Here is an 18,713-nt window from a genome sequence, read left to right on the forward strand (position 1 = left end):
AGAATTATAAACTTCATGGTTGTGTGGACTACAAGGACTTCAAAAGAAAATTAACGAAGCCCGGATCATCAACACAACACTTCCTTTGTCAAAGAAAATATATGTTATGATGTTATGAGTGCTTTAAAAATTTCGATATAGTTTTATTTGTGTCTTTTCCGCTTTTGATATGGTTATTTAGAGGTCTCTTGGAACCTTTTTTTAGTTAATTAACTAGTGAGTCATGACAACTTATTAGTTTCAATATATAGTGCATTTTTCACCACATTTAATGTGAGTTTTGTGCATATTGTGAATCAGAAAAGTAACTATTTTCTAAGGAAAAAATTTAATAATAATTGGTTTTTTTTAAATCATTATATGTATTGCGCTAGCTTTTTTAAGAATTATAAACCATGTGTAGAAAAAAAAATGGAATCACAATTAAAATTTTCATCATATATATATATATAAATCATGAATTGATGATGAAAATAACATTTAGCATAATTTGCTTAATGAATAAAATTATAAATGAGATAAAACAATAATTATCATTTGGTCAAATACTAATGGATCCGCCAGAAAAGAATGTAGATAATATCAAAGACATTTGAAAGAAGATTTAATTAGGATAAATCAGATAAAACTGATATTTTTCCTCTAAAATCATTTGGCAAACAAAACTACACAGATATACATAAAGATTTCACTATGTATTTAAATACCTATCAAAACAATAATAATAAATTGGAATAATTTTTGAAATTTTTTTATGCATTTCAACATTTTTCTTATAGTTCAAAATAACAGAAAACTTAAAATAAATATCACAAACACAGTACTTTTAATTGTCAAGAAGAAAAAAGAATTCATGAGAGAGAGAGCTGTAGCTGCATGCATGTATAAAATATCTGTCGTTTGAGATGATTTAACTAATTATTGTAAGCATGTCGTCGGAGAAGTTGCCGGAGAGATTTGCAAAACTTCTTCTTCCTGCGAGAATCAAATCAGACCGAGGATAAGGAAAGACAATTTTTAATAATATTAAAAAAAAAATAGAATTTTATAAGAATGTTACAAATATTTTAAACAAATAAAACATTCTTCATTATTTTAAATGGAAATGCAATGCCTTCGAGGAGGACAAAATTTTGAAAGCAATTAAGTCTGACACCTGCACACAGACAGAGGGATAGAGAGAGAAATGGAGAGAGAGAGTAAATTTCTAGGTATCTAAAAATTACTCCTTTCTACATAAAAGCAAATTAAAACGTCATATGAAATCTACGTACCTGTACTTTCTTTTTCCAACACCTGTAGAGCATTTGTATCATTTCTTTTTCTTTATTTTTCTCCCCATATTTTTTTTTTTGTTTTTCATTGAAAATTCCCGTCTCGAGCAACAGCTTTTCCTTGATCTGATGATTCTAAAGAGCTTACCAAATCAACCCCATTCTCTCTAATAGATGAAAACATGCTCTCCATTTGCCCTACTCCAAGAAAATCTCTTGTGAAGCTATCAGATTCCTTCTTCAAGTGATTTTGGTTCATGTTCAAGAACGTTCCTTCTTTTCCGTAACCATTCATAGCCCCGAATACCATCCCTCCGTTTTCCCCGGGTAGAGAATAGTTCATCAAGTCATTCAGATTATTGTTGTTGTTATCAACAGCAACATTGTTTCCAAACATACTTCCTAGGTTTTGGGACATAATTGGTAGAGGCCTGTCTGTCTTTGGACCGGTCGAAGATGAGGATGAGGTGGAGCTAGCAAACCCTCTAAGCAGTGTCGCACTAGCGTTGCTTGTGCTGGATCCCATCTGAGCAGCCTTCTGAAGCAGTGCAGTGGCTGACATGTGAGAGGCACTGATATTGTTGTTGTTGTTGTTATTGTTGATGTCATTAGACTGACAAAAGAGGGATGGAGCGTTTGAAGTCATTTGGCTTCCCAATAAGCTAGTAGAGAACATGCCCGTCCCTTCATTTGGATTAACGAGAAAGTTGTTGTTGGAGAAGAAGCCAAGGGGGCTTGTTTCATGATCAGTAGGGATGTTGTTGTTCATGTTGTTGTTGTTGTTGTTCATCAGTCCATGCATCAAAGAAAGCTTGTTTTCAGTCAAATTACCATTGGAAGACTCGTGTAGGTAGAAAGGTGATGGTGGAGGTGGCATCATAGGTGTGCGGAAGGATGAGCCACCAACAAGACTTTCAAATGGTGTCAAACGGTTATTACCTAGGCGAAGGATGTCGGACGATTGTGCTAGAAGCTGATGATCTTGATTAATGGAAGGAAGCTGCTGGTGGGAACCAACTGTGGATAGGCCTAAGCTCATATTGTTGCTACCAGCATACAAATGGCTGCTAATTGAGGCTAAGTTTGAAGGATGTCTTGCAGTCTCTTGAGCCAGAGCATCGCAAAATGCCCGGTGGGTAATGAAGCTGTCTCTCCTGGTTATAAAAGAGAATAGATTAGCTAGTCTCTTCTTCTAAAATAGAAAATTTAATTAATATCTACAATCAATGCAATGATTGAGTCGACGGTTAATATGAGAACTACCAATTATAACTCATAGATCTCGTATTAAACATTATGATCCAAAGAAAATTGGGGATAAAAGGAAAAAGGCTGAGAAACATTAAAAGAAAAATATTGTACCCCTCTATACAACTTGTGAAAATAAAAGGAAAAAACACAATTAATAATCTGGACGACTTTAAACAACTAAACCCTTTTGGTCATCGAACTAAAGGTTTTCAGAGACAGTGAAAGATCTAGGAGCTAGTTGGATATGGACTTTAAATGGGTTAAATATTGTGGTACATATATATCAGTATGTGTATAAAATTGATGAGTGCCATACTTGTCTATATTATTGTCTCTTATATATAATGCATGTGAAGACAATAATGTACAAGTGTATATTTGAGCAGTAAAAACCTAATTTTACAGCTAAGAGGGAGATAAGATTAATGTACAAGAGAAAAGAGAAATAGAAAGGATCGGGATCAGTGAACTGGTATGATGGAGCCATTACAAGATTGATGTATATAATAGATATTACCAATATGAGACATGTGATGGGGAGGGCACTGTGTTTCTGGGTAGTGGTCCCATTGTTCCAAATAAAGATAAAACTTCCATGGATTAGGAAACAAAGAAGTGATTCAAATATGGAACTTTGAGGAGTGAGAAATTAATTAGGGTTGCAGTTTGAACTGCTGCTGGAGGAAGTCACCACCAAATTGGCTACTAAGGTAACCAACCCTAAATAGATTTTATTTAAAAAGATTCCACTGTAAAAGATCAATTAGCAGAATAAAATGAACTATAAAAGTGTAGAGATAGATAAATTAAAAGGATAAACAAAGGAATACAAAATATCAGATCTATTACAAGATTGCCCACAGCCATCATTTTGAATAAAAATAATTGAACAAAACATTTGAAAACAAAAAACTCACATCCTTTCAAAAAAATCATTTGAAAACCAATATGGGTCAGAATTAGAAGAAAATAGAAGAGCTGCCAAACATAATTCTATTTAATACACAGAGATTGCTAAAATGAAAAATAATACATTAAGGGATTAATTAGCATTTAAAGAAGTGACAATTGAAATAAATGAAAAAATTAATATTTTTCAAGAAGATGAAAGGAAATCATTCAAGAAAGCAATCCCTAGAGATTGAATTCAATTTGATGCAAACCAATGTCTATCCTGAACAAGTTTCATTAAAATCTCCATAAACACAAAACTAAAATTGGAAACAAATATAACCAATTAATACATGATAAATTTGAACCATACTCGATTCAGAACTAATCATAATCTCTTTAATGAAACTGTTTTAAAATATATAAAAAAAAACAATTAATGAACACAAGAAGAGTGGAAGTGTGTGTGTCTGTGAGAGAGAATAGAGAGAGAGAAGGTTTCTGACTGGTAATGGCAGAATGAAGCCAACTCATAAGAGAACAAACCAGTAACGATTGTCATTGTACAAAGCATATAACACCATGTGAATAGGTGAAAAGGTAAACAAATAAAACCGCACGATTCCCCAAAGGAGTTTTTCTCTGTGTGTATTGTGTGTGAGAGAGAAAGACATGAACAGTTGTGACAAAAAAACAAGTTCAAATTTTGTTCCCCTATTGCCAATGGCAGTCCAAAACCTTATTCACGTGGAACCATTTTTTTTCATCTTCTTCTTCACTACCCCTCCAAAAATTCTTAAAGAATCCAAAGACAACCTAGAAAAGATCTAACCCCCCAAAAAGGACTTGAAAAATTAGACAAGGACATAAAAATCATATTACCAAACGATATTTTATAAGATTCTAATCAGTTGAAAACTAACTCTATTTAAAAAAAAATCATGGATCCCCTCCCCTTCTTATCCTTTCTTTCTCTTACAAACAAAAACTCTTTTAGTACAAGTAACATTGACCAAAATATCTCTGAAACATATAAGGAATTAGAAATCAATTGATTTAAATTAATGAGTTTACCTTGAGAAGAGAGTGCCGCAATCACATCTATATTCTCTAGTTCCGCAAGTTTTAGAATGGGCTTTCCAATCAGATTGAACAGCATACTTCTTTGAACACTTTTCACATTTATACTTCTTCTCACCATGTTTTCTAAAGTAATGTTTCTTGATTCCAGTTAAATCTCCAAGAGCTCGAGAAGGATCATGATGAACACAGGATGTCTCAGGGCAAAGGTACACTTTCCTTCTCACCTCTTTGGGATTCTTCTGTTTTAGCTTCCATGGAAGATTGTGCCCCCTTCTATGTAGTTGCAGATTTTGTTCCCTCTGAAATCCTTTACTGCAAACCTCGCATATGAATCTGTTTGTGGCCATAAGAGTCCTGGGAGATAAAGCTATCACCTCTGAATCTGGATCTAATAAGACATCATAGATTGTCAGAATTTCTTAATTTTTTATAAAGATGAAACCATTTGTGATCAAAATTAACAACGCGACAAAAAGTTATCGGAACAAGTTAGAACTCAAAAGTTACAATCAAAGCAGGAAAACAATAACATAGCAAACAGAGGGCAACTCAGATTTGAGATTAGAAATGAATAAAAGAAACTAGGGTTCTTGATTCAAATAGGTTTTGACAAGAATTTAAGGTACTTGCTTGGTGTTCCTGGTTGATTTCTTCTCTTCTTCGGCTGCAGTTGTTGTTCTTTCATCTCCGGTTCTTCTCTCATTCCATTGTAAGCCGAAGCTGATGAAGAGGATGCCGCCATAGGTCTTGGTTTTTCTATCTTTGTATCTATACGTATAACCTAGCTAGCTATATATATATATATATATATAAATCTAGCTCTCAGTTTCTCTCTCCTTTCTGTTGCTAAGAGCAACTTTTTGATGAGAGTAATCCTATCTGGAAACCCACATGCAAATCGAAGGCCTTATGAGATGAAAACTTATCTCAAGAACTGAAAAAGTAGATTGATTTAAGCTCTTAGATATTTATGAGACTGAAGAAATGTGGAAAAGGTGAATATCTGGAAAAAGAAAACTGAAATCAAGGTGAGAAAGGTAGAGAGGGAGAATAGAAAGAGAAAAAGAGAGATGGAATTCTTTTCTTTTTTTTTTCTTCTGTAGTCATCCCATTTTCTCAAGTCATACCTCAAAAAGAAAATGTTCTTTTTATATTATATTTTGTTTTGGGGATGAAGAATCAAATTTTGGACTATTTCAAATTGTAATTTATTGTCTTTATAATTGCATTTAAAAAAAGTAATGTTTAAATACAAAATAATTTTATAAAAATGACAAAAAGGAATATAATTTAATTGAATTTATATTTTTTCTAGAAAAAGAAAATAATATAAATAATAATTAAATAGTTTTGCTTTAAAGAAAATAATAAATAACAATTTATAAATGTTTTAATCGTGTCATGAATTACAACCATGTAATAATAGAAAAAATGTTTTTTTTTCCTTTTTAAACTTTTTTCATAAGTAATGTATTTTCTTATAATTGTGTTTGATAGGATTGAATAGTTTGTTATGAATTTATAATTTGAGAAATCATTTATTATATTTTTATTTTGTTATTTTTAAATGATTTAAGAGAAAATGAAGGCCAATTGGAAAACTTTTTTATAAATAAAATATGTTAAGCTAAATAATTATTTTTAAAATTGAAAATTATTTTATTAGTTCAAAAAGATGAGAAGACTTGCTAAATTATATCTTACAAAAAAAAAATTACAATCAAAATTGTGAGAAGAGTTTTACAAATTAATTAAAAAAATACATAACAAATCATATATAAAAACATTTAACTAAAGAAATTAACATAAAAGTAAAACTCAACAATTAAATCTCAGGACATCCAAAGAATTCTAATTTGTAATAACTAACTAAATATTATAGGAATATTAAATTCTTTTATTTTCTCATCGTTAGAGGCTCACTAAGTTATTATAATTTAAGCATCATTTTCTACTCTCTTTTAATCAATTAATATTTAGCAATCCTAATTACTTATTGTCTCATTTTATTTTTTGTTTATATTTTATTTTTTTTCACTAATTCACTAATTTTCGTGGTGATCAGTTTAAGAGACCAAAATATTACGAGTTTAATTTTAACTAAGAGCACATTGAATAAAAACGGGTGTCATTCTAATTCTCCTTAATTTAAATAATAATAATATTTGTGGTGAAATAGTCATAAAAATGAAAAAGACACTCCCTATATAGGTTTTAGGAGAGCACATCTAGATTTGCATACACTTTATAGCAGCAATCTAACAAGTTATGACCTCAATATCATCCGACCACACATCTAAACTTCCACAACATCTTTCACATTTTTTCTAATGTCATCTCCAATTGCAAGTGACATAGTTTATTTGAAGGACATCTCAAGAACAATATGAATCCTAAAATCTTTTTTCATGTCCTGGAATATATGGGTCCTTTGAGGAGGTCAAATTTTTGGGTCATGATCAAGGTCAAAATGCTTAATATATGGGTCATACTCAGCAGGGTCAAGATTTTGAACTTCTGGGTCAGAATCAGAGTTAGGATGCAAATGATGAAACGGAAGATACAACTATGGGTTATGATAGAAGTCAAGGTCATGCTAAAATTCTTTATACTTGCACAGAAGCGAAAATTAGAGACATTAAAGACGAGAATTGGAACTCACTCCTGAGAAGAAATCCAGAAAGACAGAGGAAACTTGATCATATAAGTAACATATAACTACACGAAAGACCGGATATTCATGAATGGAAAGATGGTATCGAAGAAAATATGGGAGGTAACCTGGGAAAAGCGTAGAAAATAGAATGGGCTCCTCTTGTATGGTCAACGAAGATTATCCCTAGATACCAGTTCATCATTTGGCTCGCCTTCTAGGAAAGACTCAGCACTCGTGATCGTATCAGCAAGTATATGAGCATCCCGGACACGAGCTGTCTTCTATGTAGAGGAAATGAAGAAACCATAGATCACATATTCGGGAGCTGCTGTATTGTTTCAGAGCTTTGGCACAGATTCTATAAAAGCCTGGAGCTGATCAGTTTCCCGAGCAAATGGAATGAAATCAAAGATGCAACACTACTCAAAGCCAAGGGAAATATATTTGCAACAAGCGTGTTCAAGTGTGGCTTTGGAGTAGTGGTGTATAACATTTGGCAAGAACGGAATGCAAGGGTATATGGTAGAACCCGCAGGAGCGTTGAAGAGTTATGGAAAGATATTGTATCGGATTGCAGTGCCCTCGCGGGAACGTGGATAAGAATTCCAAGCACGGAGCAGAACTGGAATATCTGTAGGAACTGGAATTTATCGTTTTTTAAACTCACTAGAATTGAAAGCATTGTAATCAGATAATTCATTTACGTTTTTAGCTTTATAGCTTTTATTCAGAATGTTACGACTTCAAAATCATTTCAGGCTTGTCTAGAATGATCTCTTAAACTCGTGGTCTTTTTCTCATTTTTGGGAACTTTTAATAAAATAACTCTAAGTCGTTTTTCCAAAAAAAAAACATGCTGGTAATTTGTATGCTGAAACATTGGGTCAAGGTCAGATTCAGAGGCAAAGGCAGGGCGCTGGAATTATTGGTCAAGATTAGGGCCAGGTTGATAAAAATTTGAGTAAGGATGTGAAAATTCTAGGTTGTGTTCAGGATCAAGATGCTGAATTTCTAGGTAAGGATAAGGGTCATGGTGCAAAATCAGGAAAGAACGTTGTAATTATGGGTTGTGACAAGAATTAGGGTTTTGCTAAAGTATTGGGTAAGGATCAAGATCAGGGTGTTAAGGTTAAAAAGAATGTTGTAATTATGGGTTGAGACCAGAATCAGGATCATGTTGGAATTCTGGATAATGTTCTTTTGGGTGTGATCAGGTTCATGTCCATGCTAGAATCCTAGTTCAGGACAAGGTTCAGAATGCTGAATATTTGAGTACTGAAATCCAGAATTGGACTTTTTAATGCTAAAGGTCAAATACTAGGTTCTAATGTTAATCAGGATATATCTGTTAAGGCTAAAACTGGTGATAATGCACAAATGAATGTAAAAATTTAGAAATCTAATAGTTGCGAGGAGGTTCAAATTCAGCATAGGAAGTCGAATGTTAGTCATGAACGGACTGGTGGTAATGGTTAAATTGAGATTGTACTGGTCTTGGGAACTCTTGATGAGGCTATTGGCAAATTATAGACTCTGGATGGGAGAGCTATTGGAAAAAGGCTCCAACATGTTAAACAACTTCAAATATCGAATGATGGTCGGTAGAGGTTAAGGTTGAAGATGAAAATCAGATAGAACAGAAGTCTAGGAGTTGTGGTCAGAACAGGGTAGAAACTAAAAGGGTCGTTGGTTTTGATCAAAGCTACTGAAAGTAGATAGATTTATAAAAGGGTCATTGGTTTTGATCAAAGCTACTGAAAGTAGATAGATTTAGGCTGAAAAAATTGTTGGGATCCAAAGCCAGTCTATTGATAATATTGGGGTTCTAGCTAATAGAAATTATGACATTAGAGATGTTTATAGCGACCCTATTTCATTGTCATCATCTTAGGATACTAATCAATCGGTTTCATTAAAAGACAACGAGGATAGTGATGCATATGTATATTCTGATGGTAAAGATAGTGTTCATGAAGATATGAAAGCTACTATGTAGCAAATCATTTGGAAAATAATTGGGATGCATAATTCTGAAAGAAATAAGGAAAGACAGAAAAAGAATGAAACTGGAATTTAGAGCAAAGCCAAAGAGCAGGAGTCAAACTCTAATAATTATCCATGAATATCATGACTATATTCATGACTTGAAATATTAGAGGTGTCAATGACCCTCTTAAATGCAATGAGATCAAGAGAATCATTGAAAACCAGAAGGTGACCATCATTGGAATTATGGAAACTAAAGTCAAATCCAGAAATGTGGAGAAAATTTGTGCGCTTTGTGTTGATAGCAGCTGGGATGTAATACACAATTCTAACTCAAGAATGAGTAGAATATAGGTTGCTTGGGACACCAAGGCTACTGAAGTTAAGCTGATGCAATCAAACAACAAGGTTATCATGATTGAGGTAAAATGCAAAGTTGCTGGAAATTGTTTTCAGTTATCTATTGTTTATGGCAGTAACTTAGTCTCGATTTGAAGAACTTTATGGGAATGTTTAAGGGGCTAGGTAGACGGTGATAAGCCGTGGGAATTTCTTGGTGACTTCAATGCCACAAGAATCGAAAGTGATTGAAGCCCTGAATCTGATGTCACAAGAAATGATTGATTTCAACAATTGCGTTAGGGACATCACCTACATTTAGCCTACCAACTTTACCTCTATACTTGGTCTTCAACAAGAGAAGATGAACAAGTGAAAAAAATTAGAATTGATAGAGGACTTATTAATGAGGAATGGGAAAAATAGTTTCCAAGAAATCATATACATGTACTAAATCTAGGAATTTCATATCATTGCCCAATCAAGCTATTTTGAGAAAAGGAGAAAAGAGCTAAATTTCCATTCAAATTCTTCAACTTTTGGATGGAAAGTGATCATTTCCAGACAATCTTGAATGAAGTGTGGTCTAAGAAAATTAATAGATCAAACATGTTCCGAGTTTTAGAAAAGTTAAGGCTTCTCAAGATTCAACTTCAAAAGCTTGATAAGAAAAAATTCAGAAATATCTTAAAAAGGCTGTTGGCTGCTAGATCCAAACTGGAAGATGTTCAAAACCGTTTACTTGGAGGACCAGATTCAAGAGGTTAGATTCAAGAGGTTGTTGTCCAATATTTTCGACTACTAATGGGATTAGTAGACCAAAAAATAGCTTCCAAGTCACCTTAATACGTTTTATCAGATTGTTGACAAAAAGGTTTCAGCAGAGGACAATCAGAGTTTGATTGAGGTTGTTACAGTGGATGACATCAAGAAAGCTTTGTTTAGTATGAAAGGAAACAAGAGCCTAGTTCTGGATGGGTTCAACGCTGAATTCATCAAAGAGAATTGGTCCGATGTGGGTCATGATGTTAGCGAAGGGGTGCTAGAATTTTTTCATAATAGGACAATATTGAATAAATGAAATGTGATAGTTCTAACTTTAATCCTTATCTCTTGATTTAACGTTATCTACAAAATTATTCGAAAATCCTTTCAAATCGTTTTTAAAATGTCATTATTAAGCTTGTTAGTTTAGGGCAGTCCATTTTTATCCATGGTAGATCCATATCACATAATATTCTACTCATGCAAAATCTTTTATAGGGTTATGGGGAAGAACATTACCCTTAGAGTGAAATTTAATATTGATATTCGGAAAGCTTTTGACTCCATTAGATGGGAAACTATCCGCGATTTCATAGTTGTTTTAGGTTTTCCTTTCATTTATATTGATTGGATTATACAATGTATTTCCACTACCTATTTTTTTATTAGTGTTAATGAAATTCATAGAGGCTTTTTCAAAGGGGGAACGGGGTGAGGCAAGGGGATCCCCTCTATTCGTATATCTAACTCTAATCCTGAAGAGTTTTGTACCCGAAAGAATCCAAGATTTCTGACCCATCTCTTGCTGTAACGTTATCTACAAAATCATTTTGAAAATCCTCTCAAATCATTTTAAAATGTCATTCCTAAGCTTGTTAGATTAGGGCAGTCCGTTTTTATCCCTAGTAAATCCATATCACATAATATTCTACTCATGCAAAATATTTTAAAGGGTTATAGTGAAGAACATTAACCCTAAAGTGGAATTTAAGATTGATATCCGAAAATATTTTGACTCCATTAGATGGGAAACCATCCGCGATTTCATAGTTGTTTTAGGTTTTCTTTGCATTTATATTGTTTGGATTATGCAATGTGTTTCTATTACCCTTTTTGTTATTAGTGTTAATAAAATCCATAGAGACTTTTTCAAAGGGGAAAATGGGGTGAGGCAATGGGATCCCCTCTATTCGTATATATTTGTCATCATCATGGAGGTCTTTGAGATCATTTGTACGATGTTCCGAAAGAACCTCAAATACATCTATCACCCGATCTACAAGAGGAAAAGTTCACACATGTTTGTTTCGTCGACGACCTGTTTATACTTGCACGCGCTGATGTTGATTCCATAAAAACTATAAAGGATGAACTAACTTTCTTTTCAAGTGTTACAGGTCTTACAATTAATGAGGATAAAAGTCTAGTGTTATATGGCAGAGTCAAGGAGGAAACAAATGTGGAGAGCTACAGTATCATGGGAATTATTGAGAGCACTTTTTCTAGTTAAGTACTTAGGTATTCCGTTGACATCAAAGTAAATCCAGATTGTTCATTGCAGGCCGCTTATTGAGAAAGTGAAGAACATCATTATGGGATGGGCAACAAGGAATCTTTTGTACACAGGTCAGATCAAGTTGGTAAAGAGTGTTGTTGTGGGCGTTATTGGGTATTGGTCTCAACAATTGGTACTTATAAAGAAGGTTATGAAAGAGGTCGATCAACTTATATAGAACTTTATATGGGAGAGCCAAGGAAGGGGAGGGAAAAAAGTGAAATGGCAGATTTGTGTAAGTCAATGGAAGAGGGTGGAATCGGGTTGAAGAGTTGCGTGAAATGGAATAAAACTCTTACTTTTAAGTGTTTATGGGCAATTGAATAAAAACATGATTTTTTATGGGTAAAATGGGTGCACTCGAGGTTTATAAAGAGGGAAACTAATATTTGGACAAGCAAGATTAAAGCAGAAATGGCCTGGTCACTTAAGAAGATACTTAAGCTTAAGGACATTGCTACATCATTGTTTGATATTATATTGGGAGATGGTCAGGGTACTTTGTTTAGGCATGATCCTTGGTTTGAAAATCAGCCTATTATACGTAAGGCAAAGTTCGGAGGTGTTTGAATAAGGAGAGATTGTCTCGCTACCATAGTTAGAGATATATGTGACGAAGAATGGAATGTACTTCTAATGTGTATTTTGGAAGGTGCAAGGATCTTGATTACATTCAAACACTGCATTTTAATGACACTATGTATTCACACATTTGGATGGGTGAGAGAGACAGGAAATTCATTTCAAAACTAGCTTGGGAGTCTATTCGCGAGAGGGGGATAATGTGGACTAGTTTCATGTTGTGTGTTTCTCTAAGATCATCTCGAGGCACAAGTTTGTCCCTAAGTAGATAAAACAAGGCCAAAATCCAATATTTTGGTAAAAATATTGTCTTGTTGTATCTTTGAATACACATGTTGAGGAAGAATAAAATCTTGTTTGAAAAGATCACGTACAAGATGACAGTCTATGTCTAGATACTTTGTACGTTCAAGAAAAACTGGATTTTCAGCGATATGTATTGCTGCTTAATTATAACACCGTAATAGAATTGGTAACATAAGTGAGACGTTTATGTCTTGTAGTAAAAATGAAATCTATTTGAGCTCACAAATTGTTGTGGCTATACTTCAATATTCTGCTTCAGTCGAGGATCGAGTGATAGTGTTTTGTTTCTTTATTTTCCAAAATATTAGTGCATCACCATATTTGATACAATAACATGTGACTAATCATCGGCTATTAGTGTAGGTAGCCCAATCTGCGTGTGAAAAAACTCTCAAGTATATTGTTAGATAAACAAAGATAAAACAACCCCAAACTATAAGTCCTTTCAAGTATCGCACAACCTGAAGGGCCGCATCCCAATGAATTTGTAAGGATTTATTCATGTATTGGCTTAACTGTTGTACACTAAAATCAATGTCGGGTCGCGTAAAACTATAATAAATCAAACGCCCAATAAGTCGTCTGAACCTCTTTTCAGATATAACAATATAGTTTTTCTCATTTAATTTAACCCCTTTTGTCATAGGAATTACAGCACCTGTTAATCTTGTGTCAGCAAGAATATCTAAAATATATTTTTGTTGATTAACATATATTCCAGCATCAGTACGATATATTTATAATCCTATGAAATACTTAGCATTTCCTAGGTCTTTAATTGTGAACATTTTGTCAAGTAAATGCTTCACACAATTAATTTGATATAAATTGTATCATACAATTAGAATATCGTCAATATAAACTAACAAAGCTAAAAAAATATTGGTTTTTATTGTGAAAAGCAATTATCATAAGTAGATTGTACCATAATTTGTAAGACAATTTGTATATTCTAAATTCCACTACTTAGATTCTTGTTTTAAACCATAGACTCTTTTTAAGATTACATAATTGACCTGTTTTAGCTTCGATATAACCTTCTGGGGGAATCATATAAACATTCTCGTTAAGATTATCGTGGATAAATGCGTTATTTACATCAAATTGTTGTAAAACCAATTTGTTAGCAGTAGTTAAAGCAAGTAATAAATAAACAGTTACCATTTTGACTATCGGAGAGAAATTATCGTGAAAGTCAACTCATTCTTTTGGTTATATCCTTTCGCCACCAATCGAGCTTTATACTTTTCTACTAACCCATCTGGTTCTAATTTAGTTTTGAATACACCTGTATCCAATTGACCTTTTTTTATTTAAAATCCAATTTTTATTTTCTTGAAGAGCAGTTATCTCCTCTTTAATGACTTGCTGCCAATGATGAAGTTTTAAAGCATCTATGTATGTTTGAGGCTATTTAATAGTAGAAATATTAACAAAATTTCTAGATAATTTTCCTTTTTGCATTTGAATTGTAAGGAAAAGTGTTATGAGTATATGGTTCTTATTTTTTTATAGATGATTAAATATTTGAACTCATCACATAGTCATTACACCATGCTGGTGGTTTTCTTTGTCTTCTCACTTTTAGTTGTTCATCTTGTGAAAAAATTAGTTTCATCTTGTGAAAATGAAGTTTGAGAATTCTCATATTGTTCTTGAGATTGTGTGTTTTTACTTAGGGGTTCAAAAATATTTTGATTTTCTGTTTGTGACTCTTCTAGAGTGTTGTCTGTGTAAGTATTAGTTACAGAATCAATTTCAGAATCATACAAATAAAAAAACAATTTGGTTAATACTAGTATCATGATTATAAGATTTGTTTTCTTTAACTTTAGTTTTGAGAAAAGAGAAGATATTTTCATGTAAAACAACATCTCTTGAAATAATAAAAGCTTCTTGTTTTAAATTAAAAACCCCGAATCTTTTTTGTCTTGAAGATAACCTAATAAGACACACTTTGAATCCCTTGGTTCAAATTTTGTTTTATTTGGAAAGTTATTTTTATATAACATAGGCATCAAAAAACTCTCAAATTAGAATAATCTGGTTTTTGTTTATAAAGAATGTGATATGGACTATCATACCATTTTAAAATTTTGGAAGGAGTTCTGTTAATAACATGTGTTGTCATTAATATTGAAAATGGCCAGAATATTTTAGGCATTTTAACCTAAAATATGCATGACCGAGCTACTTGAAGAAGATGCTGGTATTTTCTTTCTAACACCCTATTTTGTTGGGGTGTGTAGACACACGATTTTTGATATAAATTCAATTTTTCTTTAAAAAGATTGACATTCGTTATTAATAAATTCATTACCATTATCTGTCATAATAATTTTGACAATCAAATTGAATTGAGTTTTAATCATGGCATATAATTCAATGAATGTTTCAATAGCAAAAATTTTACATTTAATCATGTAAGTACATGTGAATCTATTATAATCTTCAACAATAATTAACATAAAAGACAATTTATAAGTGAATTTTCTTTTTATGGACCCCAAACATCCATATGAATCATTTCAAAACAATTTGTAATTTTAGAAGTACTACTACTAAAAGGCAATCGTTTCAATTTAGAGACAAGAAAAATATCACAATGAATAATATCATCTTTATTAAAAGAGAAAACATGCTTTAATGCAACATCAGAAAGGTGTCCAAATCTCCTCTACAATAATTTGAAATTAGTACAACTATTTAGTATAGTATTTTCTGACCCGGATTTAGATCCTAAGTTTTCAAGCAAATACAAGTTTTGAGATAGTTCTCTAGTTCTTAGTTCTTATGGTATTGTTGTCCTTAAGATCCTGCAATATACAACCAGTAGGCGAAGATTGACATCTAATATGATTTTTCTTAACAAGTTTAGATAATGAAATTATGTTGTATTTAAAGTCTTGAACATGCATGACATCAAAAAGTTTCAATTTTATAGAATGTTTTAGATTTCTTATTTATATAGGCCCGGACCTGCTGTGTAATAAGTGAGGCAATTGCCTCAGGCCCAAATATTTTTGGGGCACCAAAATCTTCAAAAAAAATTATAATGATATGTTCATGGGCTTATTTTTAAAAAACCCATAAATAATAATTGATAACCTATCAATGATAAGCCCTAACTTAATTTGTTTCCAAAAAAATAAAAATAAAAAATACTATCTTACTTGGAGAAAAGAATCGCACGATTCTCATTTATCAACAAATTCAAGAAAAAAGAAAAAAAAATAAGAACAAGCATTCTGGAAAAAGAAAAGAAACACTTCCCCCAAACTCCAATCCCGTCGTCGATCCTCCAGCTTGCCGGAATTGGAGCAGAAAACTCAGTCGTCTCCTTTCCCAAGCTCTTTGGCCTTTTTCACTCGTTCCAGCCTTATTTTTCGGCACTACGCCACTGCCCACTAGAGTTCTTCCTCCGATTTTGGTGAGATTTTGGTTCGATTTACTTGATTATTTTTTGTTGTTGAGGACTTGTTTGGTGGAATGGTGGATTCACAATCTGTATCTTGCATTATTGCATAGCGAAAGTGCAACATTGTGGTTAATCATAGATTCATAGAATGTTGGTTAATCTATAAATTTTTAATGCAGATTAGCATTTAGAGTTTTATCAAGCATGCCTCCTCTAAGAAAATAATTGTCTAGGATAGAAAAAAGAAAGAAAAAACAAAAGGAAGATGCTTTAATTCAAAGCCAAGTAGGAAGCCTTAATAAGTATTTCACAAGCGATCAAATAGTAGAGCAAGTGAACCAGAATGACATCGATGATAAGTTGAATGATCGGGAACATGGTGAATTGAATGAACTTCGCAATGAAGACCCAAAACAGTCTGAAAATGAGAACGATGTAAGTATGCCTAAAAGTGACACTGATGGAGATATAAATCAAAAGATTTTGTTTCCTTTAAATGTTGATGATCTAGGAAATTGGGACAAAATGCAAAATATTAAGGACTTTTTGGTTGAAATAGGTCCTAAAACTGGAAGACATTTCAATCCATCACATTATAAGAGACAATTGACAAATGGTGAGAAAAGTGACAGAAGATTGTTAGTGTACTCTATTTCTATGGACAAGATCTTTTGTTTTTGTTGCAAGTTATTCAAAACTCAGAGAACCATGGCGAAACTTGGTTATCTGGCTGACGAAGGATACAAAGATTGGAAGAATATCAGTTGATGCATCAATCTTCATGAAACTAGTAAAAATCATATTGATTGTATGATTAGTTGGATTGAATTATAAAGAAGACTTCAAAAGAAAAAGACAATTGATGAAAGTATGCAAGTAGAAATTAACAAAGAGAGAGAACAATGGAAACAAGTTTTGAAGAGAATAATTGCAATTGTGCAAAGAATTGCGAAAAAAACTTGGCACTTCGAGGATATTGTGAAAAGCTTTATGTTGATAATAATGGAATCTTTTTGCAGTTAATTGAAATGATTGCCGAATTTGATCCAATAATGGAGGAACATCTTCGGCGTGTTCTAGAACGACATATTCATTACACTTATCTTGGGCCCAAAATACAAAATGAATTGATACAGATATTGGAAGTTGAAGTAAGAAGTTTAATTGTTGCAAAAATTAAGCATGCACAGTATTTCACTGTGATACTTGATTGCACTCCAGATGCAAGTCACGAGGAACAGATGTCCCTTGTAATTAGATGTGTGGATGATTCAGAAAATGCAATAGTGGTTGAAGAATTTTGGATTGGATTTTTGAAAGTTAATGAAACTTCTGGGCTTGGGCTTTTTATAGAGCTAAAAAATATTTTGAGCAATATCGAACTTGCGATTGACGATATAAGAGGTCAAGGATATAACAATGGATATAATATGAAAGGCAAGCACAAGGGTGTACAAAATAGATTACTTGAAATTAATCTCAAAGCTTTCTACACTCCATGTGGATGCCACAGTCTTAATCTCACACTATGTGATATGGTAAATTGTTGTCGTAAAGCGATGTCCTTTTTTGGTGTTATACAACGCATATATTCATTATTCTCTTCTTCTACCAAGCGATGAAAAATATTCAAAGATCATGTACAAGGTCTTACGGTCAAGCCATTATCACAAACACGATGGGAAAGCCATGTTGAAAGTGTAAATCCCATAAAAGACCAGACTTCAAAAATACGAGATGCTTTAATTGATTTGGAAAACACTTCTATGACTCAAAAATAAAGAGTGAAGCTGAGGACTTGGCATCATTTGAACTTGAGAATTTCGAATTCCTAACCAGAATGATAATTTGGTACAAGTTATTATATGAGATTAATATTGTCAGTAAGTTTCTCCAATCATAAAAAATGGATATTGATGTTTCTATCGGACAGTTAAAGGGCTTATTTCTTTTCTCTAAGAGTTTAGAGAATCTGGATTTGATCAAGCCTTGGTTGAAGCCGAACATATTGCAAGTGAAATGGGAATTGAACATATTTTCCGAGAAAACGCATCATTCGGAGAAAGAGACAATTTGATGATATCAACAGTGAAGAGGTAACTCAATCTCCTAAAGAATCTTTTCGAGTTAATTACTTCTTATTTATAATTGATCAAGCTCTTTCTTCACTTCAAACTTGATTTGAGCAATTTCAAAATTACGAAGAAACCTTTGGGTTTTTATTTAGTTTGGAGAAGTTGAAGTCTATTGATGATGATGGTCTCTTGAGCTCATATGTCAATCTTCAAAATTCTTTAACATATGATGGGCACTCCGATGTTGATGGATCAGATTTATTTCTAGAACTAAAGTTCTTAAGACATTCATTACCCGGAAAAGCAAAAAGAGTGATTGATGTGCTGAATTATTTGAAAACAATGGATGGTTGTTATCCAAATTCCTATATCGCATATCGAGTTTTGCTGACTATACCAGTTATTGTTACATTTGCGGAAAGGACTTTTTCTAAATTGAAGTTGATTAAAACATATCTTCAATCAACTATGTCGCAAGAAAGACTAAATAGGTTGGCTATGTTATCTATCGAGAAACAAATTATTGAGAAAG

At 32.7% G+C, this 18,713-nt stretch overlaps 2 protein-coding genes and 1 long non-coding RNA gene across 4 annotated transcripts; 2 read left to right on the forward strand and 1 right to left on the reverse strand.

Moving 5' to 3' along the window:
• Positions 1-809: 809 nt before the first annotated feature.
• LOC124910248 (protein indeterminate-domain 4, chloroplastic-like) lies at positions 810-5,258 on the reverse strand. Of its 2 annotated transcripts, none has more exons than XM_047450871.1 (4): positions 5,130-5,258; positions 4,491-4,887; positions 1,274-2,428; positions 810-977 (listed from the first exon to the last, which is right to left on the reverse strand). In XM_047450871.1, the coding sequence occupies exons 1-3, from the start codon at positions 5,239-5,241 to the stop codon at positions 1,360-1,362; spliced, it is 1,578 nt and encodes a 525-aa protein (XP_047306827.1). In that variant the 5' UTR covers positions 5,242-5,258; the 3' UTR covers positions 810-977; positions 1,274-1,359. The 2 variants fall into 2 exon arrangements, with proteins under 2 accessions (XP_047306827.1, XP_047306828.1); XM_047450872.1 differs by having other exon boundaries at positions 4,491-4,881; positions 5,130-5,251.
• LOC124910249 lies at positions 4,572-5,704 on the forward strand. Its single transcript, XR_007096403.1, has 2 exons — positions 4,572-4,705; positions 5,170-5,704. It is a non-coding gene; the product is annotated as an uncharacterized LOC124910249 (long non-coding RNA).
• Positions 5,705-12,214: 6,510 nt separating this feature from the next.
• Positions 12,215-16,874, forward strand: LOC124909790 (zinc finger MYM-type protein 5-like). The gene is made up of 2 exons (XM_047450431.1): positions 12,215-12,362; positions 16,435-16,874. Exons 1-2 carry the CDS (start codon positions 12,215-12,217, stop codon positions 16,872-16,874), a joined length of 588 nt encoding a protein of 195 aa, XP_047306387.1.
• The last annotated feature ends 1,839 nt before the right edge of the window (positions 16,875-18,713 follow it).

This window comes from Impatiens glandulifera, chromosome 7 (genome assembly GCF_907164915.1).
Source record: "Impatiens glandulifera chromosome 7, dImpGla2.1, whole genome shotgun sequence".
NCBI lineage: Eukaryota > Viridiplantae > Streptophyta > Magnoliopsida > Ericales > Balsaminaceae > Impatiens > Impatiens glandulifera.

Excerpts from the sequence above, each read along its gene's own strand:
- LOC124910248 (XM_047450871.1), bottom strand. The coding sequence starts at position 5,241 with ATGGCGGCATCCTCTTCATCAGCTTCGGCTTACAATGGAATGAGAGAA. Across the intron at positions 4,888-5,129 it reads AAATCAACCAGGAACACCAA|ATCCAGATTCAGAGGTGATA; the intron begins GCAAGTACCTTA and ends ATGTCTTATTAG. Across the intron at positions 2,429-4,490 it reads TGCGGCACTCTCTTCTCAAG|GAGAGACAGCTTCATTACCC; the intron begins GTAAACTCATTA and ends TTTTATAACCAG.
- LOC124909790 (XM_047450431.1), top strand. The coding sequence starts at position 12,215 with ATGGCCTGGTCACTTAAGAAGATACTTAAGCTTAAGGACATTGCTACA. Across the intron at positions 12,363-16,434 it reads ACGTAAGGCAAAGTTCGGAG|AGCAAGTGAACCAGAATGAC; the intron begins GTGTTTGAATAA and ends ATCAAATAGTAG.